The 25,202-nt window shown below is 43.6% G+C and overlaps 1 protein-coding gene across 3 annotated transcripts in view; it reads right to left on the bottom strand.

Annotated features, from left to right (window-relative positions):
* Positions 1–25,202, bottom strand: part of TNIP1 (TNFAIP3 interacting protein 1) — a 74,066-nt gene that overhangs the window by 27,354 nt on the left and 21,510 nt on the right. For all 3 annotated transcript variants that reach the window (XM_053296665.1, XM_053296664.1, XM_053296666.1), the window contains exons 2-5: positions 16,234–16,404; positions 13,634–13,756; positions 4,253–4,341; positions 3,346–3,417 (exon numbers count right to left, since the gene is read on the bottom strand). In XM_053296665.1, the coding sequence (XP_053152640.1) occupies positions 3,346–3,417; positions 4,253–4,341; positions 13,634–13,756; positions 16,234–16,366 (417 nt within the window). In that variant the 5' untranslated portion in view covers positions 16,367–16,404. The remainder of the gene's footprint in view (positions 1–3,345; positions 3,418–4,252; positions 4,342–13,633; positions 13,757–16,233; positions 16,405–25,202) is intronic.

Raw genomic sequence — 25,202 nt, 5'->3', positions numbered from 1 at the left:
TTGGAAGGAGCAGTGTCCAGATGTAATGTGGCAAGCGGGTGGAAAGGGGCCAGGGAAGCTGCCCCTTCTGTATATTTATATGGCGTGTCTCTGCATATCCTCCTCACAATCAAAGGGGAGAGCAATGCGCATGGGGCTGGCAGGTCCACTTTGCAAAAAGGAAGGAACTCACAGCAACTCTGACTGTTTAATGAGAGAAACTCCCCATTTTTCTTCCCCATGAAAGGTTTAGCCACAGGGCTTCATTGGAACCCAAATGGGAACTTCATTGGAACCCAGCTGTTTTCAAAGCTGTTGTTTAGTCCTTAGGTATATGAAGGCAAGCCAAAGAAGTGTGCCTCTGAGCACGTGAAGAGTGTATTTTTTGTTTACTGCTGAGCACTCTCCTTGCACCTCTGGGAGAAATTGTAGGCAGTGCTTCCAGGGCAAAGGGCCTGGCTTCAACAAAGATCTGAGTGCACATCTCTCTTTTTGAGAATTAAATACTAACTTGGTTTCTCCCTGGCCCCCAGCTGTGAGCAACCAAGAGTCTTGTACTGCTTTGCATTCTTACAAATTCGGTTGCATAAGTATTGGATCCTTCAGAGACCAAGGGGGAAGTGGGGAAATAAATATGTGGGATGGGGATATGTTAAGTTGTGTGTTTCCGCTAATGCATATTTGCATGGGGGGGGGGGATGATGCTTCATTTGCAACTGTGGGGGGTGGGGCACGGTGGCTCCAAAGGCCTTTAGGTCCAGGTACCAAAATCACCTAGCTGCACCTCTGATTGTGAACCTTTTTTTAGGCAAAAGAAATCTTATGTGTTGTCAGAACAACTGATACAACCTTGCTATATATTAGGGTAGAAAGTTGAGTTTATTGTTAGCAGAAACAACTATTTGCCCCACCTAGTTCCTCAATCATTGACGCTTTGCCTGTTCCACACCTTTCCCAAATCTCCAAGGTTTTATTTTTATGTAACCACCATTGTTTTCTTTAACCTTCTCTTTAGCTAGCCTCACCTATGTGGGCTCAACAGCAGTGCATGAATAAACTTGTTCTGCTGCCATTTTAGAACAGTTGGGAGTCCCCCTTTCTTTGCATAACAGCACCAGAGAAGACACAAACAATATGTCCAGTAGGAGGGACTTGACTCTGGGAACAAAAGCACTGGTAAGGGAAGGAGAGATTGGTCTTTGATAGAAAGCAGCCATAAATATTCCTTCATCGTGTGCACAGGAGCCTGATCTGGACAGTAAGAGACTTTGATGCCATTTTTTGTCCTGCCATCGGCTGAAAACAATTTCAAGCTGGATCAATATAGCAGAGCCCCTGAGCAGTTGGGGGAAGTAACAGCAAATTTGTTTTGGAATATCAATTGTTTGTAGGCCACTTAGTTTTGGGGTTTTTAAAAATGCATTTAGGATTTAGCAATGGAGCTAGGTACAGAGGTAAGATCGAGTGCAAAACTAACTCTGGAGGAACCCCTCAGGCTCTTCAAATCCAATCTTGCTTATCCAAGTAAAAAACAAACAAACAAAAACTAGCAGTCGTTCTCTACCTCATCCAGTGAATTAAAGACTGAAATCTTCAGACATCAGTGAAAGAGAGGCGGGGCAGTACTGAAGGCAAGTGCTAAATATGTCACACACACAGTTCAAGCAGAAGGCCTTGTTGAACCAAGTTCCACTTGATTAAAACCCAAGGTGCAAAGAGTTAAAGGCTCCCCTGGATTGTTCCAGCCAGTTTCGTCACTCAGGGCTTTACAGATCCTCTCCTCATCAATGCCTTTGCACCCTGACCTGATGCATGTGGTTTCAGGCTTGTGAGACCATGTACTGCTAGCTCAGGACAAGGAAGTAGCCGGCACAAGGAGCTTTGCATATATGAGCAAAAAAACCCTCTCAACAGCAGCACTTTTGCATTACTCTTCTCGTATCTCAGGCGGACAGTTCCCATCAGCTTGTTCTGGGAAAGGGGCCAAGTGAAGAAATGGTGCAGCATGTGCATGGTTTCTGTGGTCACATCCTCTTTGGATGGCAGCACACCAGCGGCAAGTAGACTCAGCTGGTGGCCTAGCAACATACCTAGAAAAACTCATTCTCAGGGGGAAAGCTCCCTGTGAAGCACAGTTACAAGAAGGTTGTCTCTGACGGGTTTTTGGTTTTTTAATTTTGTTACCCAAAGCAGCAGAGGGAAGCTGTGGGGAGGAAGAGGCAATCCTCTTTCCCCGTGGACCATTTTCCTATCAAAACTGCCTCCCCAGCTGTCTTTTGCTCCACAAGGAAGAACACAGCAAGTACATGTATACCTTTTCTCCTACAGGGTTAAAAAGAAAAAGCAGCTTGGAAGACTCACAAGTAGACCCTCCAACTGGGAGGCTCAAGAGCAGCAGGGCATACTAGAACTTCTGGGGGCCGCGCAGCCCCCGATCCCCCCAGCCCCTGCCGACTCCGTAACGGAGTTGGCAGTCATGTGGGCGGCCGATTAGGCCGCCCGGAGCCGACTGACTTCTCATGTGCAGGGAGAGCAGGCTAAGCCCGCCCTCCTCGCTAACCCACCCAAGGTGGGTCTCCTTGATCGTGAGACCCGCATCCTGGTCTTCCAGAGATTATTAAAGACTGTATTTGGCCAGTGAGGAGTTGTCCTCTCAGAGGTGCACCTAGCTAATTTTGGAACCTGAACCTAAAGAACTTTGGAGGCTCACCCTCCCCTGCAAATTAAGCAACTTCATGCTCCCCCAGGTGACCACACTTCCTGGGACAGACCAAAGAGGATTTGAGGTCCCCCAGGGACTGTGGAGACCCTGGCCTTCAACCCCAAAATCCAGGGGTAAGAGCGCCTCTGCCTTTTAGTTTGATTTTTGTGGCTGTGTTTGTTGGCTTTTAATTAGATATTTTAAAATGAATGTTTAATTTTTTGGTTATTTTGCTCACCGATTTGTTTAGTTTGCTGACTAACCCTGGGCTCCCAGGAAAAGGGTAGTGCACAAATGGAAAATAAACCCAGCACATTTGGTTCAGATGCACTCCTTCCCTCCTTGCTATGTGCCATCTTTCCACGGTCGAAAATGGTCCTATAATCAACTTGGTTCATGGACCTATCTTACTGTTTGCTTATTTTATTTTGAAACACACTGTATATGATGTAACAATAACTGCCTACTGACTAGTTTGGTTTTCTTCCTCTAGGTGGCTCCCTAGCCCCCTGTTCCCCGTATCACATTCCCATCTATCTAAATTTCATAAGGAGCAACATGCAGTATAACTGCACAACACATTATACACTCTGAGCTGCTGAACAGCAGTCCATATAAGACTTTTCTTCACATTTCAGCCTAAATAAACTTTTAGATCCACTTACAGATTTCCTGCTGCTCCCCTGGGAGGACCTCTTCTCTTCAGCACCAACAATTTCAAACTCCGAAGACGACCCCTGTAGAGAGTTGGAGAAGGAAAAGAAAATAGAGTTAAACATCCTAAATCCCACCAGGCTTCACTGAAGTGAACAATGCAGGGATTACATTATTAACCCATTTAACCAAGTTTAACAAGTCTGGAGGGAGAAACTGCTTATGCTAGTGATCAAGTTGTTTTAAAAACAAACAGGTGAAGTGATATATTTTATTTGAGCAGCTAGCCATGTTAACTTGCAAATTTCTCCACACAAAAGAGAACGTGGATAGCAAGGTAGCATGTTATCCAAACTAGAGAAGTGTTAAGATAATTTCTACCTAGTAACTATTAGAAAATTATAGTTTCGATGCTACAGAGTGAAATAGAGCTATGATCATTCTCAAATAATTTGCCAGAATACAACAATTATTTTATCTTCAGATGCAAGATGCTGGGATAAGATACAGCCTTTTGTCATAATGCTCACTGGGTGGTTTAAGATGTCGCTCTTTCAGCCCCAGTTCTGCATCTGTAAAATGGGTTCTCTGATAGCCCACCTCACAAAAGTAGTAGTGAGGATTAGCAAGGGCCAATTGCTATGGAATTCAGCAGTTCCAATTCAGCAGTTCCCTTCTTCCAAGAATAAAGCTGTACTAAAAAGGCATAACCCTCAAATTCCAATGGTTCATCAGAACTATTTATATATATTCCCTTCTTTGAGTTCACTTAGCAATCTAGCAACCCAATTTTATGCATGCTTTCTCAGAAGTAAGCCGTACTGAGTACAATGGGGCTTACTCCCTAGCAAGTGAGCACAGGAGTGCAACTTTACTCATTGTATTTACCCAGACAATTTACCACTCAAGATTTCTTACGCTGGAGGATGGCTTCTGTGTGACTTTTTCCAGCTCTTTTTGGGCTTCACTTGGAGCTACTGGGGAAGAACAACGATCTGGCACTCCTCCTGTAAAAGAGAAGTAAAATAATATAAGTACATGTTTCTGTTTCCAGAGATATGATTTGGCAGAAATAACAGCAGTGAAGAGGTACAGAAAAGGGAAGGAGGAAAAGGAGGGCAAAGAAGGAAAATGTATGCACAGACAAGTAGGGAGGGAATCTCACTTCCTGAATTACAGGAAATGGGTTTTAGTTTCTTCGGGAAGACAACATGACCCCATCGCAACCATTACTTGTATTTAACTGGCCCCGTCAGGTATGGCTAAACCAAACGAACTGTTAATACAAACAATTAAGAAAGTATGTCCAAGAATCTAGAGCAGGGCTAGGGAACTTGGCTGTCCAGCTGTTGTTGAACTACAATTCCCATCACCCCCAGCCACAATTTAAGAGTTGTAGTTCAACAACAGCTAGAGGGCCAAGTTTGCCCACCCTCGGTCTAAAGTCATGGCATTCACTATTTTGCCGTCTTGTTTTAAGCAGTTCCAGAGTCCCATTAATCACACACCCTAAAAAACAACTCCACATACCTCTGCATTTCTCCACATGCAGAAAGCAATGGCTGGTCTCAGAGGAGATGGTTCGAGCAATTTTTGGTGTGCAATGCAAATGTATACAAATAGCCTTAGCTCAGTGTCAGCTGAAATTTCCCCCTTTCCTCGTGGGCACAGCACATGTAATACTGAAAGATCAAAATCGCCCTTCAACATTTCCACTTGCAGCCCATTCAGCTCGCACAGGAGGATAAATGGTTGCTGTTTCTGTGGCAGGGTATAAATATTTAGTAGTAATTGTAGTAGAAGATTCTGCTTTAAATAACCCTAAACTTTTAAAAAATCCTGGAAATCTATTGGGAAAGATATCTTTTTTTACAGATTATCTAAAGATTTCAAAGGAGCAGGCCTGGTGATCTCAACTGAAGGAGTTTTACATTACTGCATGTAGGGCTGCTAACTCTGACTAAAGCTATTACTGGAGTTTCCTCCCCCCCTCCATCCCGCAATTTTTAATTATATCTAGCCACTGAAATCTCCAAGATTGCTTACAGTAGCCACTTGGAGACTGATGCCGATTCCTGGAAATTTCAGGACAATTCATGGGGGTTGGCAGCCCCAACCGCAAATATCCTACCTCTTGTGCTGAACTCAATTAACGAGGTATGGGAGAGGCTGCCCCCTAAAGCAGAAGTTTTCAAAACTTTTGTGTGTCAGAGGACTTCTTTACAAAGGAATGTCTACTACTTCATGACTCAATCAGCCTCTCCCACACTTTATTTAAATAAGCAGTTCAGGCATCAGAGAGTGTCATTACAGGAATGTTTAGGCTGGCAGTACTGGAGGGGGAGCAGCTGTTTTGGTATGCAAGAAGATTTCGGAGGATAATCAGTGACATACAGAAAGGGAACTTTGCAGGCAGACATCTGGGAGACTTGAGGAGGTAAGGGGACTGGAGTGCTGGTGAAGGATTTTGGCAGGCAGGATGCAGAAGGATTGCACAGTAGGGTTGGACAACAGAAGGTTATTTTTAGACATCAAGCACTGGACCTATTTCTGGTCCTTCCTCCCATCAAAACTAAGAAATCTGTCCCCAGACCAGCTTTCAGTAGGATACCTTTGCCATAATATTATTTATTTAAAATATTTCTATACCACCTAAAACTTGTGTCTCTGGGCGGTTTATAATTAAAATAATTTAAAACATTAAATCAATTAACAATTAAAATAATTTAAAAGATTAAACACATTTAAAACCCAGCATTAAAACTATTTAAAACTATAAATCTAATTAAAAGGCTGGGTGAATAAATGTGTCTTCAGTGGCTTTTTATAAGTTGCCAGAGATGGGGAGGCTCTCATTTCAACAAGGAGTGAAATAAAGGAGAAGGCCCGTTCCAAAGTAGCTGCCAGATGAGCTGGCAGCAGCTGCAGGCAAACCTCTCCAGATAATCTTAGCAGGCAGTGGGGCTCATGGTGAAGACGACGTTCTCTTAAATAGCCAGGGCCTAAGCTGTTAAGGGCTTTATAGGTAATGACCAGCACCTTGTATTTTGCCCAGAAACATATCGGTAGCCAGTGCAATTCCTTCAACAGAGTAGTAATATGGTCTCTCCTAGATGACCCAGAGACCTACCTGGCTCCAGTGTTCTGAACTACTCTGTAATGCACAGAGTCTCTACTTATTCTCTTTACAAGTAAAGTTGTGAGCAAAGGTTTGTTTTAAGCATACCTTGGTTAACATTTGGTAGTCACCATGGGGCCAGATAAGGTTGCTTTGAATGTCTGAACCAGTCTAAAGGTTGCCATTTCCTAACTTAGAGCCATCACTCTCAGGAGGATAAGCTGATGATGTGACTATTGCCACATCCTGCTGATACTTCCAGGGACAGCATTTGTGTCACAGGAATTGAAAGCCAGGCCCAGAGCCATCCCTTGTGGGGTGCGGGGCTCGGGGCCCACCCCCTGTGCCTGATGTCATCTGATGTCAGATGCAGCAGGGGGCGTGGCCTCACTCTGAAACGCCAGGGGAGCAGCTCCCGGCCACTCTGTGAACACGGAGCACACGGTCCCATTTCAAAGTGGAGCCGTGCTCCCTGCGTGAGGCGCAGGGAGCAAGGGGCTTGTATCCCCCCTGCCCTAGGCAAGCACACATGGTGGCAGCAGGCTGCCGCACATGCAGGCAGTCTGCATGGCTGCCCACCACTTGTTGGCACAGCGGAACCCCTCCAAACAAGGGGCCTGGGGCTACAACCCTGGTCGCCCCACCCTAAGGTCGGGCTTGGCCATGCCCAGAACAGTCACACTATTTTCAGAAATTGTGCTACACAATTCTCTGCCAACACTCAAAAATGTTTTTATATTTGCAAGGAAATACGGCAATAATGAAAGAAGTTCAAAAAATCCATATTCATAATACTTTAAACCCCCAGGATTCTTATTTGTATTTCTAAAACCAGTTCAAGGAGCATCTTTATTGAAAGAGTTTAAGAATAACCATTTAAAAATAGAATGTTATGGTATCACATAGCTTTGGTTTAGGCCATTGCCAACATGCTTTATGTCTAGTGGGAAAAATATGCCACCGAGACAAGCACTCTCTTATCTTAGAGCAAGCTAGGTGGGCAAGCTAGTTCTACGTTGATTTATTTATTTTATTTAACATATTCATATACTGCCCAAAACTCATGGCCCTGGGTAGTTTACAATAAAACAACCAATTAAAACAAGTTTAAAACATTAAAACAGTTTTAAAATTCTAAGTCTAGTTAAAAGCTGGGATGAAAAAAATGAGTCTTCATAGCTTTGCTATACATGTTTTCATGTTGCAGTAAATTTGTCTTCTTCAAGGAGCACAATGGATTTGGTGTGCATATTAAATTAAATTAATTAATTAAGCAAGGGTTTACATTTCCTAGTATCACCATACAAAGCAGCCGATGGCATCACAAGGAGGAGGAGAGCTGGTCTTGTGGTACCAAGCATGACTTGTCCCCTTAGCTAAGCAGGGTACACCCTGGTTGCATATGAATGGGAGACTTGATGTGTGCGCACTGTAAAATATTACCCTCAGGGGATGGAGCCACTCTGAGAAGAGCAGGTTTTAAGTTCCCTCCCCAGTGTATTCCAAAATTTTTATCAACTAGTCTTCTTTTGAGAGCATTTTAGTGTCTTTCCATTTCTGCGCATATACTATTCTAGCCACCGTGGTTGCATACATAAAAAAAGTTAAGTTTCTTCTAGAGAACTCTCCTTGAGTTATTCCCAGCAGGAAGGATTCTGGCCTCTTAGGAAATGTCATTTTAAAAATTTTCTTCAGCTCATTATATATCATATCCCAAAAAGCCTTTGCCTTCCCGCATGACCACCACATATGGAAAAAAGTTCCTTCACATTGTCCACATTTCCAACATTTGTTTGGAACATTTTTATACACTAATGCTAATTTTTTCGGTGTCAAATACCACCTGTACATCATCTTATAATAATTTTCTTTTAAAGTATAACATGTAGTGAACTTTAAATCAGTTTTCCATAATTTTTCCCAAGCAGCCATATCTATATTATGTCCCACATCTTGAGCTCATTTTATCATAATCGTTTTAACCACTTCATCTCTTGTATCCTCCAAAAGCAACAACTTATACATCTTAGAGACTAATTTTTCATAATTTTCACACAACTCCTTCTCGAATCTCAACATTTGATCCTCAAAACCAACTTTAAAATCCTTCTTGTAAATTTCGTTTAGCTGATGATACTGAAACCAGTTTCTAAGCAAATTTTGTACTTTGATTAGATTTTTTAATTTACAGCCCTTCTCTTGAGAACATAACAAGTCCCTATAGGTACCCCATTCAGATTGCATATTTGTCTCTTTACGTGCCAAAGCTTCAATCGGGGATACCCATAGTGGAATTTTAGATTCCAGCCATTTTTTGTATTTTACCCTCACTCCCATTAGACTCCTTCTTACATAGTGATTAAGAAAATCTTTATGCACTTGGTTTTATCATACCACAGATATGAATGCCATCCAAACCTTCTATCGAATCTTTCCAGATCAAGTATTCTGGGATTTCTTAATGATATCCATTCTTTTAACCACGTCAAACAAACAGCATCAAAATACAACCTGAAATCCGGCAGGGTAAGACCACCTCTTTCTTTAGCATCTGTTAAATTTTTAAATTTAATTCTTGGTCTTTTCCCTTGCCAAACAAATTTAGCTATGTCCTTTTGCCATTGCTTGAAACAGGTTAACGTATTAATTATAGGAATAGTTTGGAAAAGAAATAGTTTGGAATGTTCTTTAGGTAGAACATTCATCTTCACAACTGAAATTCTTCCCATTAAAGATAAGTTCATTCTAGTCCATCTTTGCAAATCAATTTTTACTGTATTCCATGTTTTGATATAATTATTTGAAAACAAAGAATTTTGTCAGCCAGACGCCCAAGTATTTAATTTTCTTCTCCACTTTCAATTTGCTTATTTCATAAAGTCTATCATGGATTTTTGGTCTGTATTTTTTGTCAACACCTTCGTTTTACTCTTATTTATACAAAACCCAGCCAATTGCCCAAATTGTTCTATTTTTTCCAAGAGCCTTCCGATCTTCTCTAATGGATATTCTAGAAAAAACACCACTTCATCCTCAAAGGCTCTAAGTTCATACTCCTGTCTCCCTACTTTCAGGCCTTGTATTTGTTCATCTTCTCTAATATTTCTACAAAGCACTTCCAGAACTAATATAAAAAGTAATGGGGAAAGTGGACAGCCTTGTCCAGTTCCTTTTTGTATTTTACAATTATTTGATAGTTCCCCATTTATAATAATTTTAGCATATTGCTCTAAATATATTGTCTTAATGGCCCTAATAAAATTATTACCAACTCCCATTGCATCCAGCAGCCTCCACATAAACTGCCAGGAGACACTGTCAAATGCTTTCTCTGTATCCAGAAAGATCATAGCTATCTGTTTATCATTATGTTTTTCATAATACTCCAATACATTCAGGACTGTTCTCTTAATTGCCTTTTTGGCAAAAAGCCTGCTTGATCTTAGTACAACCTTCATTCTCCTTGCCAAAATGGCAGCAAAAAGTTTATAATTGTTATTTAACAGTGAGATTGGCCTGTAATTCTTAACTTGCATTGAATCTTGATCCGGTTTTGGAATTACTGCAATGCTGGCATACTTCCAAGACTCCGGCATATTTCCTCTTTGCAAAATATCATTCATCGTCCATAGCAAAGGCTGTAATAATTGATCTTTAAAAGATTTGTAGTACAAAGCTGGTAAGCCGTCGGGCCCTGGCGCTTTATTGGCTTTGCTTTGGCTTATTACTTCAGTTATTTCCATTATTGATATCGGTGCATTCATAATTTCTATATGATCCTTGGAAAGTTGTGGAATATTTTGTGTCTTCAGAAATTTATCGATTTTTATATCTTCTACTTTTGTTTCCTTTATATAATTCAGCGTAATATCTGAAGAATTCCCCTTTTATTTCCCTTTCATCATAGGAAAGCCCATTTTTGTTGATATCTTGGAAATGTGCTTATTCTTTTTCTCACTTCTAATTTTCCAAGCCAATCACTTGCCTGGCTTGTTTGCAAATTCAAATGTCTTTTGCTTCGCATATTTTAAATTCCGTTCAATTTCATTTAATAGCAACATAGAGAGCGGTTGCTGAAGCATTTTAATGACTTAAATAGTTTTCTGCTTGTCCTTAGTCAATAGGAGTTCTCTTTCTTTTTTAGAAATCTCCATCAGTAATCTCTCTTTTTTTCAATCCCCTTTGTTTTTTAAGGTATGCATTCTGTTGTATAAAAAAGCATCTCATAACTGCTTTTCTTGCGTCCCAAACTATTTTATTGTCCATTCCTTGGTTTAAACTCAGTTCGAAATAATTCTTTAACTTCCTTTTGGCTTTCTCCACAATTTCCGCTTTTTTCCAACAAGTATTCATTCAGTCTCCAGCGAAAGGCTACCGTTCCCGTCTTCTTCCATGTGAAGCAAATTGCATTATGATCTGAAAAAGTTCTGGGCAAAATATCCATTCTTTTCATACACAACGTAATAGATTTAGATGTCCAGGCCATATCTATCCTTGAGTGGGAGTTGTATCTTTCAGAGAAATAGGTATACTCCCTTGCATTTGAATTTTTAATTCTCCACAAATCATACAGATCCATGTGTTCTGCTAAATCAAAGAAGGCTTTTGGTAGCCTGCCTTCCAAATTCTTTTCAGACGTATCCGATTTTCAATCCAAAGTTGTAGAGACGACCCCATTAAAATCTTCCAGTAAGACTAAGTTAGCATTTGATAACTCAGCCATCTTCTGTTCTAAATATTTATAGAATTCTACTTTTTTTTCATTGGGTGCATAGATTCCAATTATCACCGTTTTGACTCTGGCAGCTATAATTTCCAGAGCAAGCACCCTACCCTCTTCATCTTTAAAAATCAACTTGGATTCAAATTGTTGCTTCACATAGAGCACTACCCCTCTTTTTTTTTTCCCTTGTCAGAGGAAATGAATTCTTGCCCCAAGGCCTTATTAATCAAATATTTTCTGTCTTGTTTTCTAATATGTGTCTCCTGTAAGCATATAATGCCCAAACTTTGTTTTTTAAGAAAATGAAAATTTTTAGTCCTTTTAGTTCTGTTATTTAGTCCATTGACATTCCATGAGACTATTCTGTAATCCATCTTGACTAGTTAGAATTGTGTGTTCAAGGCACTGGGTGCTCTGAAATTAAAGGTTTTTTGTATTTATGCCAAAATTCTTGCGCTTTGAGGAGCTCTGTAATTCTGTTCCTCTTCCCCTTGTTAAAAAAGGAGACCCTTTCAGGCACTTCCCATCTGAAGCGTATTCCATTGGCATTTGAAGCATCTGTTAAAAATTTGTAATCCTTACGTTTCGTTAAGCTCCTGGATGGTATTTCTTTCAAAACTTCTACCTGTTGGCCTTCAATGGTAAGGGCTTTAGCAAAATGTGCTTACAGTATCTGCTCTGTATTTGATTTGGAATTAAATTGAACCATACAATCTCTGGGTACCTTGTTTATTGTAGCATAGGCCGAATTCACATGAAAAACTGAGTCTATCTGCTTTTCCATCTCTTCAACTGAAATTCCCAAAAGTAGTGCAAGTTCCTCCTTAAGCACTTTGATATCTTGCCCAGTTTTTCCTGGGATTCCTCTAAACCTCAGAAAATGCTCTTTTTGCCTCAGTTCCAGCAAAGCCATCTGATCTAATAATTTCTCCCTATCATCTCTTAATGATCCTAAGTCTTGCTCCAAAGTTTCCACCCTTCTTTTAAATTCTTTATTGTCATCAGCTAATTTTTTCACTGTCTCCTCAATATTTGATGTTCTCTTATTCAATGTTTGTATGACTTGACTAACTTGTTGCAAGGTGCCAGAATTAGCTTCTAGTAACTGTTTCATAGCAACTAGTGTCTCATTCAACTCTGAAGGCATTTTCCCTTCACCCAGGCTTGCGTTTGAGACAGAAAGCCTTTTGGCTTGTGTTTGGTTCTGCTGTTTAGCTTTTTGCATTATTTTCAACTCTTGTTCTCATAGTTCAAAATGTGAACGTTCAATATGTGAACGCTCAAACCCAGCAATACAGCTCTTACAGCCAGATTCAGTCTCCTTGTTATCCAAAAATGTACAGGCCTCCAATTATTTCCCAATAAACTCAGCTCCAAACCACAACCATTCTATCTTATCACCGCAAGTTTAATTTTCCCATGGTTCAATGAGCCGCCTTCTTCATCTAATTGGTGCACTTTCTGATGGACATATTCAGCAGCAAACAACAATTCACTTGTTCCTTAAGTTTAACTCTCTCAGGAGGACTAACAAAATAGTCCCAACTGCTTTGCTTTTTAAGTTCTGAAGCTTTTAACCATCCGTTCAACACACAGATCAAATTCCTAACCTTAATTTATGGTTGGCAAACTCACGAGGACTTCACAGCAACGGCTTGACATCAATCCAATCGTTACAACAACAGCAAGTAGAATTCCAGCAATTTATCACTGACCACGCTTCGGGGTGAACTTCTTGAACTTTAACCATTAATTATAATCCAAACCGAAAGAAACTGGATGCCTGACAGGCTTCTGTCCGTGGATTTCCAAAGGAGGAGTACAGCTTGATGAATCCCAACCCCCACCGCTCAACTTGAATCAAAACTGTACCTTCCGGCACAGCATTTGAGATAAGGAGCAGGCTCCGGGGGATGCAATGGGCAATCTTGATCCAAACCCTTTAATCCAGGGTGGTGGTGGTGGTGGTATTATGAAGACTCAAAAAACCCCAAAATAACTCCTCCTTGGTCTCCCCTGTGGGAAGCATGCAGCCTCGTTAGCAGTCCAACCAGAAGTCCCCAACAGTCTGACCTCTATATGGCAGCTTCCTATGACCTCTATATGGCAGCTTCCTATGACCTGATGTTTCTTCTCACCTCCCCACAACCACAGGCTTCCTCACTATGTGAAATGTAACTCCCCTCCCACACACACCAATCCAAGTCTTCCCAAGCAGTGTTCCCTCTAGTTTCTTTCACCTGTGCGGGGAATGAGTTTTCTTCTGAGTGGCAATATCAAGGCAGTGTGTGCACATGTGCATTCAGAATGGGGCCTTCATGATTCAACCTGAGAAGGATCTCAAATTAACTGGATGGACATATAAAAACTTGTGTGCATGCGCACACCTCAGAGGGAGCACTGTTCCCAAGTACATATATTGATAGATGGTCACTAATTGGTCCTTTTATGCTCATACCTGCTATTTCAGCTAGTTTATCCAGAGAGGAGGTAGATCTCAGCATTTCATTGTCCTTCACTAGGTCCTCCACTTTCTGACGTAGTCTGGATGCTTCCAACTGTGATTCTTCCAATAACTCCCCTGGCAAAACAGCAAATACATGATTTAAAATACCTTTGTATTTACACAGTCATTCTTTCCAGTGGTTTGTGCAGCAGAGTTAGTGTGATCCAAAAGCAATTTCAATTCCTAGCCTTGCTTTATTGCATTTCCATTCTAACAACTACTTCATATATTATTTAAACTCACTCACTCTCTGGAAAAAGAAAAAAAGTTCAACAGGTATGAAGTGTAGCGCAAAGGACTATCTGACTGTAGGCAGCAGCATGATCATGGAGACAATCTCTGTATACGGAAAGGATCACTCATGAAGCTATCTGAGTTTAATAGCAATGTTTAACATGCGCGTTGATCCTGTACTGCATGTAGAGAGCCAGCGTGGTGTAGTGGTTAGAGTGCTGGACTAGGACCGGGGAGACCCGAGTTCAAATCCCCATTCAGCCATGATACTAGCTGGGTGACTCTGGGCCAGCCACTTCTCTTTCAGCCTAACTTACTTCACAGGGTTGTTGTGAGGGGAAACCTAAGTATGTAGTACACCGCTCTGGGCTCCTTGGAGGAAGAGCAGGATATCAAATGTAAAATAAATAAAGAAACAAAGAAACAAACAAAGAACTTCAGATATACATATGCACAGCTCAGTTTTAATGCTAATGGATGAAGTTCTCTGAAGGGCTACAGAGGGGGTGTGGTTTTCACTGCTCTCTTCTCCCTGCAGGTGGAGTTTGTAACATCAGGAATCTGTCCAAGAGAGTCACACTTCCTGGAGTTAAAAACTTCATATGGCAGAAGGAGAGAGTAGCAAAATAAATAAACAAAAAACACACACACCCCTCTACATCCCAGGGATGTGCAAAATGTTTCAACAGTGAACATTTCAACCCAAAACTGGCTGTTTTGAGTGTTTCGAGCTTGAAACAACCCCCCCCCCCAACACACACCATTTCAATTGAAACGTTTTGATATTTCGAGTGGCATTTTGGAGAATCATTTTTCCCTTGCTGATTGGTTCTATGGGGTTTGGGAGCAAAGTTACACATTTGTTAAAAATTGCCCGCTTGCCTATTTCTTTTGTGGGTTGGGTCAAAGGTAGCACCCATCATGTCTTATCACATAACCCACTTTGGTGTCCCTAGGAGCTACCCATGGTGAACAATGGGGTTTCCCCACTGTTCCCTATGGCCAAAACACCTGAAATGTTTAGTTGTTTCGTCAACAGCTGACTCAACCACTGTTTTTGACCATTTCACATTTTATTTCGAGCTCAAAATAAAACACAAAATCCATTCTGTGCACATCCCTATTGCATCCTCTAAGGCTGTGAGGGACGACTATAAAGCAGTTAATAGTCCCAGGGCAGACAAAGGACACAAATCAGCCACCTTGCTGAATAGAAAAAGGATAGAAGGGAAATATTTCCTGTTATGGCTCCAGTCCTAGACACCATCTGTCGAAAATGCTATTGGAAGATTAACAACACATTCAAGAAGGTTTGCCAGCATTTGAGAAGGATTATGGATCATTCTCCATACAATGGAACTATAGTCATTTATTCACCAGATGATGCTACAGTATTCAAGGACAATTTAATGCAATGTCTCCTGTGTGCAGCACTGCTTAAAAGCCCAGATCTATATTGCATTCCACAAAGCTGTTGTAACTTTTAGAAGTGTTTTTAGTCCATTCATGAGAGAGAGAGAGAGTGTGTGTGTCTGTGTACACACACACACACACACACACACACACACGTACGTACGTATGTATAGTTCCTTACATCAGTACCAGAGGCACACATCAGTGGTGTGCAGGTACAAGGCAAGATCTTTTTAGATGGTAGAGTGACATCCTTATCACCAAAAGATAAGGCTCGTTGGTGGTGCAGCACATAAGAGACAGGTCATCTTAATCAAGCGTCGGACTTTAACACACTCAAGCAAATGGTTATAATTATACTTTATTAAAAGGCTAGAGTGGTATTTTTTCCACTCTAATCTATGTATTCTCATAACATTAACTACAGTTATCTTTCAGCGTACCTCAACCCACTCTCTCAGCCTGCTTCATGCAACAACTAGTACTACACACAACAAATATTTATATACTGCTTTTCAACAGAAGTTTCCAAAGTGGTTTACATAGCGAAACAATAAATAAATAAGATGGATTCCTGTCCTCAAAAGGGCTCACAATCTAAAAAGAGACATAGACACCAGCAACGGCCACTGGAGGGATGCTGAGCTGGGGATGGATCAGGCCAGTTGCTCTCCTCCTGCTTAATGCAGAGAACCACCACTTTAAAAAGGTGCCTCTTTGCCCAGTTAGCAGGGGCAAATGATGAAGAAACCTGTTCTCTATGGAAGAGCTGCAGCTAATCAATTTCTAAGTGGCCACAGAAGTTATATTGCTACAGCTTAATAAAGCTGCTTTCCTAAATTTGTCACAAACTCTGGAAATCAAGCATTTGCACTCTTCAGCTTCCATCTCATCCTCACCATTACCTAGAGACTTAATCCCCTGCATCTTTTCCTTCAGCTTAGTATTTTCCTCCACCAGGCGTTCAAAAGCAGCAGATGCTTCTTCTGGTGTCCCCCCGCCAGGGTCATAGATACGATAAGGCCCCTTGCCTTCCATGGCTGCAGCTTAATTATCCGACTCCCAGGTAGTCATGCCTGAAATGACAGATCAGAAGGTTAGTGTTCCTGGAGCAGATCCTTTAAGAATGCTGGAACAGCATTTAAACACATTTAATAGAGGGGAGAATAGTAGCACTCCGCAGCAACTGGGACTTCAGAGCTTCCCAGATAGAATTGCCTTCTGTCACTGGTGGCAGCATCCACATGTGTCCAGGGTTCCCTCTAACAGAGATTCCCAGGTGCTGACTACAACTCCCAGCATCCCTAACTGCAAGAGCTTTTGCTTGGGGATTATGGGAGTTGTAGTCAACAACACCTGGGAATCCCTGTTAGAGGGAACACTGCATGTGTCTGGCATAGACATAACACTACTAATTTCTTAACCATGATTAAGCACTCAGGAACAGGTTGCAAGATTATTCACTATCTCTTCTCTTCAACATGAATTTCCTTGCTCTTCTCCTGATGGCTTTAACGACTATGCCTGCATTGACTTCAACCAATTATTAACCCTAACCAGGATTCCCATATTAACCAGAATATGAAGTAAGTTTCAACAGCCTGGTTAAGAGGGAACCCAGGTAGTGCTATGATCCATAGCACTCAAGCTCTTCTGTGGTTAACCATCAAGAGACTGGGAGCATTTTGTATACATATACAGAATCATGTAGCTGAATCCAATTGGCTCTGTGATGTCATTGTATCCACTGTATGATCCCAGATTGACTAGGATCACATAAAGAAGGAAGGGTCCTGTTAAAAGTTGAACAATAGCCCTGAAGCCACAGAAGCTCCAACCTAGACAGCCACTCAGATGAGGAAAGCAAGGCTTAAGTCCATGTAAATATAACCAATGCAGGGGGAGGGGGGGGAAATAATTCAAAACTTATCCTGGGATATTAGTGCAGGTAGAAGCAAAATATACAAATATATTCGCATTACAAGACGGAGACAGGGGGTGGGGGAGGTTAATCTAAAAAGGGGGAAATATTTTTTTAATCACTTCTCAAAGCAAAAATAAAACAAGTCGACAACTTCTAATGAGCAGTACCCTGACATAGCTGTGCCACATCACAGTGCTAGACTTTATGAGGCATTATTGGGTGCTGCAGGAAAGCACTCACTCATCACACAAGACAAGAATTAAGATAAATTTTCTTTAAAATTTTAGAAAAATCTGAATAAAATTCTTGCTCCCACTTGCTTCTAGGAAGACATCCCATGGTCCAACCCAGTCATATTTCTCAAGATGGAAGTCAACCTTCTAAATATGACTACTACAGCCATCAGAGACCCTTCTCAATCTGGTTTCTGTCCTGGATATAGGACTGAAAGTGTCTAGGTCGCTGTGATGACCTACACCGGGCACTAGATGGGGGGTACATCCCTATTGGTCCTGCTGGACCTCTCAGTGAAGGTCCAGCAGTGGAAGTCCTGAATTGGGGGCTGGAGGCAGTGATGGGTTGGGTGTGGGCTAACAAACTGAGATTGAATCCAGGCAAGACAGAGGTACTGTTGGTCAGTAGGAGAGCCAATTGGGATGAGGAGATTCTACCAGTTCTGGATGGGGTTGCACTCTCCTTAAAAGAGTAGGTGTGCAGCTTGGGGGTACTGCTGGGCCTGGCTCTGCTTTTGGAAGCTCAGGTGGAGACAGTGGGCAGGGGTGCCTTGCACAGCTTCGACTAGTGTGCCAGCTGTATCCCATTCTCGAGAAGACAGATCTGGCCACAGTTACCCATGCCTTAGTCACGTCACGGCTGGATTACTATTACATGCTCTACGTGGGGCTGCCCTTGAAGAATATTCGGAAAGTGCAGCTTGTGCGAAATGCGGTAGCTAGGATGTTATCCGGAGGTGCCCGCTGGGACCATATTACCCCCATTTTGAAAGAGCTACATTGGCTGCCAATCTGTTTCCGGGTCCAATTCAATGTGCTGTTTCTGATCTTTAAAGCCCTAAATGGTTTGGCCCTGGCTACCTTAAGGACTGCCTGCTCCCAAGGGTTTCAGCCTGCTCAACGAGGTCATCAGTAGTGATGTGCACGGTCCGGAGAAGTCCGGACCGGCAACGAAGGGGGGCCTTGCTTTTAGGGCGGGGAGGGCTTGCTTAGCCCTCCCGCCTCCTTGCCCCCGCCAGCGCCCGTATTTTCCAGTATAGGGGCGCTGGAAACCAGCCGCGCCCCCGCTGCCGCCGCGGCGAAAAAACTCCCAATGGTACTGCCAGCCCTCCCTCCCAGCTAGCTGCCCGCCCACCCGCTCACCGCTCACCCGATAGGAAACGAGAGGAGCTCCGGCACAGAGCTCCTCTCGTTTGGAAGGCCTCCGGCATAATGGTGTTTTGTGCGCGCGCGCATGCGCGCGCCACAAAGCACGCCGTTCGCCGGAGGCCCGGTCTACCCAGCGATCGGAGGCCCGGTCTACCCGGCCCTTTCCCGGCGGGTAGACCGGGCCTCCGGCGAACGGCGTGCTTTGTGGCGCGCGCATGCGCGCGCGCACAAAACACCATTATGCCGGAGGCCTTCCAAACGAGAGGAGCTCTGTGCCGGAGCTCCTCTCGTTTCCTATCGGGTGAGCGGTGAGCGGGTGGGCGGGCAGCTAGCTGGGAGGGAGGGCTGGCAGTACCATTGGGAGTTTTTTCGCCGCGGCGGCAGCGGGGGCGCGGCTGGTTTCCAGCGCCCCTATACTGGAAAATACGGGCGCTGGCGGGGGCAAGGAGGCGGGAGGGCTAAGCAAGCCCTCCCGCCCTTAAAGGCATACCCCCCACCCGGACCTGAACCAGGCAGGGCCGGACCGGTCCGGCAGTTCGGCCATTCTTTGGAATGGCCGCCGGACCGGTTCGGACACACTACTAGTCATCAGAGGGGGCCTGCTCCGTGTGCTGACAATGAGGGAGGCTTGCCTGTCATGCATGCGGGACAGGGCCTTCTCGGTCATTGCCCCCAGACTTTGGAATGCTCTCCCGGTGAGCCTCCACTCCCCAGTCTCCATCACAGTTTTTAGAAAGCAAATAGAATCTTGGCTTTTTACCCAGGCTTTTAGATGAGTGTTTTGTTTTCTGCTGCTTTGTATCTTATGGTTATATTGTACATATTTTTTAAACTTTTAATTAGATTTGTATTTTTGTACTTCATTTTAATGCTTATTGTATAGCTTTTTAATGGTTTTATATTGTTGAATGTTGTGTAAACCACCTTGAGATTATTTTAATGAAAGACAGTATAGAAATTTTAAAATATTTAAATAAATGGAAAAGACTGGTCTCTGCCCCCAGAAGTAATGTGTGAATGGGCATAAAAACAGGGAATGTTTTTATCGGTAGTAGCACTCGGGGAGAAGGAGAGAGCCGTCTTCTCAAGGTAAGCAATAGGGTGAGCATCATTCATGAGGGTTTTGCTGTTCCATTTTACATCAAGACATAGGAACATAGGAAGCTGTCTTCTACAGAGTCAGACTGTTGGTCCATCTAACTCAGCATTGTCTACCCAGACTGGCAGCAGCTTCTCCACAGTTTCAGGCACGTGTCTCCCTCAGCCCTGTCTTGAAGATGCCAGGGAGGGAACTTAGAACCTTCTGCATGCAGGTGCTCTTCCCAAAGTGGCCCCACCCCCTAAGGGGACTATCTCTTACAGTGCTCACACATGTCTCCCATTCAAATGCAAACCAGGGCAGACTCTCTTGAGCAAAGGGGACAGACAATTCATGTTTTCTACCACAAGACCAGCTCTCTTCCTCTGGGAGACCTTCAGGATGTAAAGTTGAATATTTCATTGATCTCATCTACTCCCAGAAGCTGAAGCTTTTCCCCCCCTTTTTTTGGCAGGGGGTGGGTGGGTGTGGTGTTTCAGATTTTGTATGTATCCTCTTCTCCCATTTCTCAACAAAGCTGACTTCTTCCTCTCTATCTTTACTTTGTTTGATTCTACTTGTAATAAGTCGAGGGCCCATTTAAAATGGCTGTGCTGCTAGCCCAGTGGGCAAAGCAGAGAAAAAGCTACCTTGTGGTTTCATCTCTTGCATGTCCCAAGCCTGAAGACACTGTCTCATGACTTCAATGTGAGGGTGTGCGTCTTCCTGAGAACACCACTATGTCTTTCAAAATAAGTCAGTCTCTCTCTTTAAAACCAAGTTGGCAGATCGAAGTGGCTCGGGTGATATTGTAATGAATTTGGGATCGTGATTATGAGTGCTGGCTGGCGAACCTTTCTTAGTTAGATCATTGATTGATGGTGCAAGGACTGAATGGGATGTTAAGGCGCCTGAAGTCCCCTCATGGGGTAATCATTACAGCCTTATACGGTGGCACATATCCATCCTCCACTTGATGTATGTGTGTAAAAAGAAAAATGCAGCTGTGCAGGGGGGCACTTGGGACAGACACAGACAGCTTCCGAATGAAACCTTAAAGGGTTCTGCAGGGAGAGCAGGCTTGACCTTCTCTCCCCGCAGACGAGCAGTAGATCGTTGCTGGGCGGCCGATCCAGCTGCCCAGACGAGCAGCAGCTTTGGCTGCGTGCTCCCGTGCCTGGCCGCAGCTTGCTCGGGAGCTCAGCGGGAAGGGAAGAGCTGCTGTACAGCACCCCGGTCCCCGGAGTCCCAAGACTGCACCAAGCGAGTGCACTGTGCAATCTTGGGGTCCCTCCCCCCCCCCATCCAAGTGTGTCTGCCATGGCTCCAAGGGGCCGCCATTGACACACAATTACAAAAACAAGGTTAACAGAGCGCCCACTCCGTTAACCTCATTTAGGGGGAGGGGTATTTAGGCAGGCTAGCTGCCGTTGAACCACCGGGTTCGCCAGTCAGCTACATATATTGCTTTCCCCAAGAAACCTTCCACGGGCGACAACATTGTGGGCCGGGTTGGGGGGCTCCATGAGGTTGACCATCTCTAGCTCAAGCAACACAGGGAACCACACACACTAATGCAAGGAAGGAGAGGATTTTGCTGCTTTCCATCTAAAAAATAACCCCGCTCCGCTCCTGCTTTATATGTGAGCAGGGCAGGCTGGGGGTGGGGGGGGTGTTAGTTGGGGATGGTGGAAGATTTAGCTTGGTGACAGTTGGGGAGCCTCAGTGCGTGAGTGACCAATCTAGTGTGTGTTGCTTCAGAAATCATTTTCATATATGCAAATCTATTTGCAGAGTTAACCAATGGATCATTTTTGCAATCTTCTGCATATTTATCTGAAAGTAAGAGGTATTGACCACATTGAAGCTAATTTCCAAATAAACTTGCCTAGGATTGCTCTGCAAGAGTTCTTTAATGAGATGACAGTCCTAGGTGTGAGTGTTCAAAGCTGCCTGGACTTTGCCCAGAGTTCCTTCATGTATCAGAGAGAGGCTGGCTTCCTAGCCAGGCATTATTTGATAGGACTGAGCACAATTGCAGATGTCAGGATCGGATCTGACCTGATCCCACAAATGTCAGTTCAGGGTCCTTTGGACCCTTCAGAATGTGGGGATCGGGTTTGGAATATGCTGTTCCAATTAACTGCATGTAAGGACTGAACTAGACATGACAGTCATGGATTTCTTTTCACATGCCTGCCATATGACGGTTGGGTGCATTCAGCAGACGCATGGAAGTTGGAGTGGGTCCAGCAGCCATGATCCTGCTTCCCCTCCACACGTTGAATGAATACATGAGAAGAGGAGTGTGGTCATCTGAAAAAAGTTAATTACAGCACTTTCACTGGTATTGTATCCATTCATTAGTGTGTTTGATTACTGAGAAGCTTCTAACCCACATAACTGGATAAGTTCCAGACCTTGAACAAATTAATTGGGAACCTCAGAATGACATGGCCAGCATGTCCACTCATCCTTCTCCAGGAGGGTAGATTAATTTGATAACATCTGGTGATTATAGAGAGACAGTGTGGTGTAATGGTTAGTGTCTGACTAGGATCTTGGAGGGCTGATCCCTGTTCAGCCCCATGGATGTTCTTGGGCCATTTATGCACTCTCAGCCTAACCTTACAGGCAGGGACTTAGCTATAACTGACCAAGGTGTGTGGGGGGAATTGTCCCTGGGGCCCTGAGTAGGGGTGGTGGGGACCAGCTGGGTGACAGCACACTTCTTGCTCTTCACATTTGATGAAGTCTGGATATGAGAAAATTGTAGTAGGTACACACTTGTGTTTTTTAAAGGTTATTGAAGCAGGGGAATGAATGCATGCATACAGAGAGAGATAGGGTGTGTGTGTGTGTGTGTGTGTGCATAAAAGCAAGAGAAAGAGCATGCTGAGAAGGTGTCAGGTTTCACCATGACCTTACAATTTTTTTTGCAGCAAAAACATGGGTGGCTGGAGGAGGAGAACATGGGGATCTCGGGGGCTCATCTACACTTCTTGTCCCAGGGTCCACTCCAACCTTGCTACGTCCCTGCTTGCAGGGTTATTGTCAGGATAAAAGGTGGGAGCTATATACTCTTCCCTGAGCTCCTTGGGCAGGAGGCAAGATAGTGATCAATAATAAAATAAATGACATTGCTTTGTAAAGCTGTGTATAGTGATCCTAGCTGTGGCCCACCTGGAGCTATGCAGAGCGCTATTAGCCCTATTCAGACATCATGTTGTATGAGTGTACTGAAGTATGTACACTTGTACTTGTTTTTCTGTGAATGATTGTACCTGTGTTCATTTAAAAAGTGAACCTGGGTACAGGTCCCTCAATCCAGATAAGTATACTGCTGTCCCTGTGTTCAATATAAAATAACTGTACCTGTGTACTCTGTACCTGTATAAACTATATGTTGTTTGAACATTGAATATAATGTGAGAATAGGGCTATTGATGGTCCCACATCTGGGATGCTGCTGTTTCATGTGGCCTCGCTCAACCTTTAGCTGATTTTCTAGCAGAGATTAGGGTTTTCTTTTGCTGGCACTTGTGCTATATGAGATTAGCACATATGGAGGCTTGCACGCACATGCACACACAGACTCAAACTCCATATCTTGATCAGCTTCCTGTCAGCTGCTAACATTCTCCCAAAATAGATGCTTTACTCATGTGTCACCTGGTGAGCCAGTGACTCTGTCTCACCGCTTTGCTATGCTTTCTGCTTCATTGTCATCTGGGTAACATTAATCTGCTGACTTGTCCTTGATCCGCAGGGCAAAGCAGGAGTGCTGAAATAAATGCATCCTGTCCTGAGATGCACATGTGCTGGACTAGGACCGGGGAGACCCAAGTTCAAATCCCCATTCAGCCATGAAACTAGCTGGGTGACTCTGGGCCAGTCACTTCTCTCTCAGCCTAACCTACTTCACGGGGTTGTTGTGAAAGAGAAACTCAAGTATGTAGTACACCGCTCTGGGCTCCTTGGAAGAAGAGTGGGATATAAATGTAGTAGTAGTAGTAGTAGTAGTAGTAGTAATAATAATAATAATACCTCATAAGCCATTTGTGGGTCTGGGTGTTACCCTCTGTGTGCCACTTAGATTACTTCTACCAGCAAGTGACCCACACTCAAGCCTCCTATAACTAAAGAGGTGTTCTATGGTTCAGCACCAGCCAAATGCTTTTAGGAAGTTTAAAAGCAGGGAATGAAGGTAGTGGTTCTCATCTGCTCCATTATTCAGAGGTATGCTGCCACTGAATGTGACTCTTTCTTTAGCTATTGTGGCTAATGACGGGTCCCTAAAGGTGCATCCAGGCTAGCATCTGCTGTCCCATACAATCTGCTGCTGATAATCATACAAAGTGATGGTGTCATCTGCACCACATCCTGCAATCTCTCACCTGTTGTTAGGGATGCACACAAAATGGATTTTATGTTCTATTTCGAGCTTGTTCCATTGATCCATAGGAAACCCCCTCCCCATAGAATCCTATGGGGGTTTTAGAGACAGGTTAAACATTTTGTTTAAAATCCCACTTGCCCATTTCTTTTGTGGGTTGGGTAATGGGTAGCACCCATCATGCCCTGTTACCCAACCCACTTTGGTGTCCCTAGGAGCTGCTACACATGAACAATAGGGTGTTTCGAGTTTTCCCATTGTTCTTTAGGCCCGGAACAAGCTGCACTCAGAGTGGAATGCATTTTGCAACCCTGCCTTGAAAAACATTGCAAGCACACAGTAAAAGGGCATCTATCCCACGCAATATAGAACACACATTTCAAACACAGTCTAAAAATGGCCAAAAAAGAATCACTGACCACTGCCAGCCACAGTGTCTGTGCTGTAGTAACATTATTGGCACATGTTGCTCTCACACACAATTATAAGTCCTTTTACATTTCTAGCATTGCAGCAGCTGCCATAGCAGCACCCTTGGCAGGAAGCATAGCCATAAGCTTTTTTGACTGAGTACACTTTAATACAGATTACAGAGCAGTGAGTGAAGCACAAGTTAATCTCAAAGTCAGACATAGAGCTCCTCACAGCAGTCACCAAGAAATATTTTACACACACACACACACCCCTACCTGTGTCTATTTCTCACCACAACACTATCTCACAAACAAAACAAATCATAACTCAAGGAAGGTAGGCACCCAAGTTCTGCCTTTGTCAATCTAAACTTCCCAGGCCATCTTTTATGTAATTTTTAAACTTTCTGACTAGAAAGATTGGAGATCTCTAAATGTTGCCAGGGCCAGACTGGGGGCACTGAGAGGGTGGTGGAATGTATGTGGGGAGGGGGCCGGGTTTTGAGCAGAATGGGTAATTAAGGGTGGGAGTTGGGGCACAGGGGTAGGGTGGGGCGCACTGGGTGGGGTGGGGTGGGTGGGGCGCACCGGGAATATGCCATGTTGCCCTAAGGGCAGTCTGAGCCTACTTCTCATGACCAATTGGAAGGAGAGGAGGTGGGGCTCTCTGGACAGGGAAAG

The sequence above is a fragment of the Hemicordylus capensis genome, chromosome 2 (assembly GCF_027244095.1).
Source record: "Hemicordylus capensis ecotype Gifberg chromosome 2, rHemCap1.1.pri, whole genome shotgun sequence".
Lineage (NCBI taxonomy): Eukaryota > Metazoa > Chordata > Lepidosauria > Squamata > Cordylidae > Hemicordylus > Hemicordylus capensis.
The sequence above is the reverse complement of the archived record's forward strand: the minus strand, read 5'-3'. Positions and strand labels throughout refer to the sequence as shown.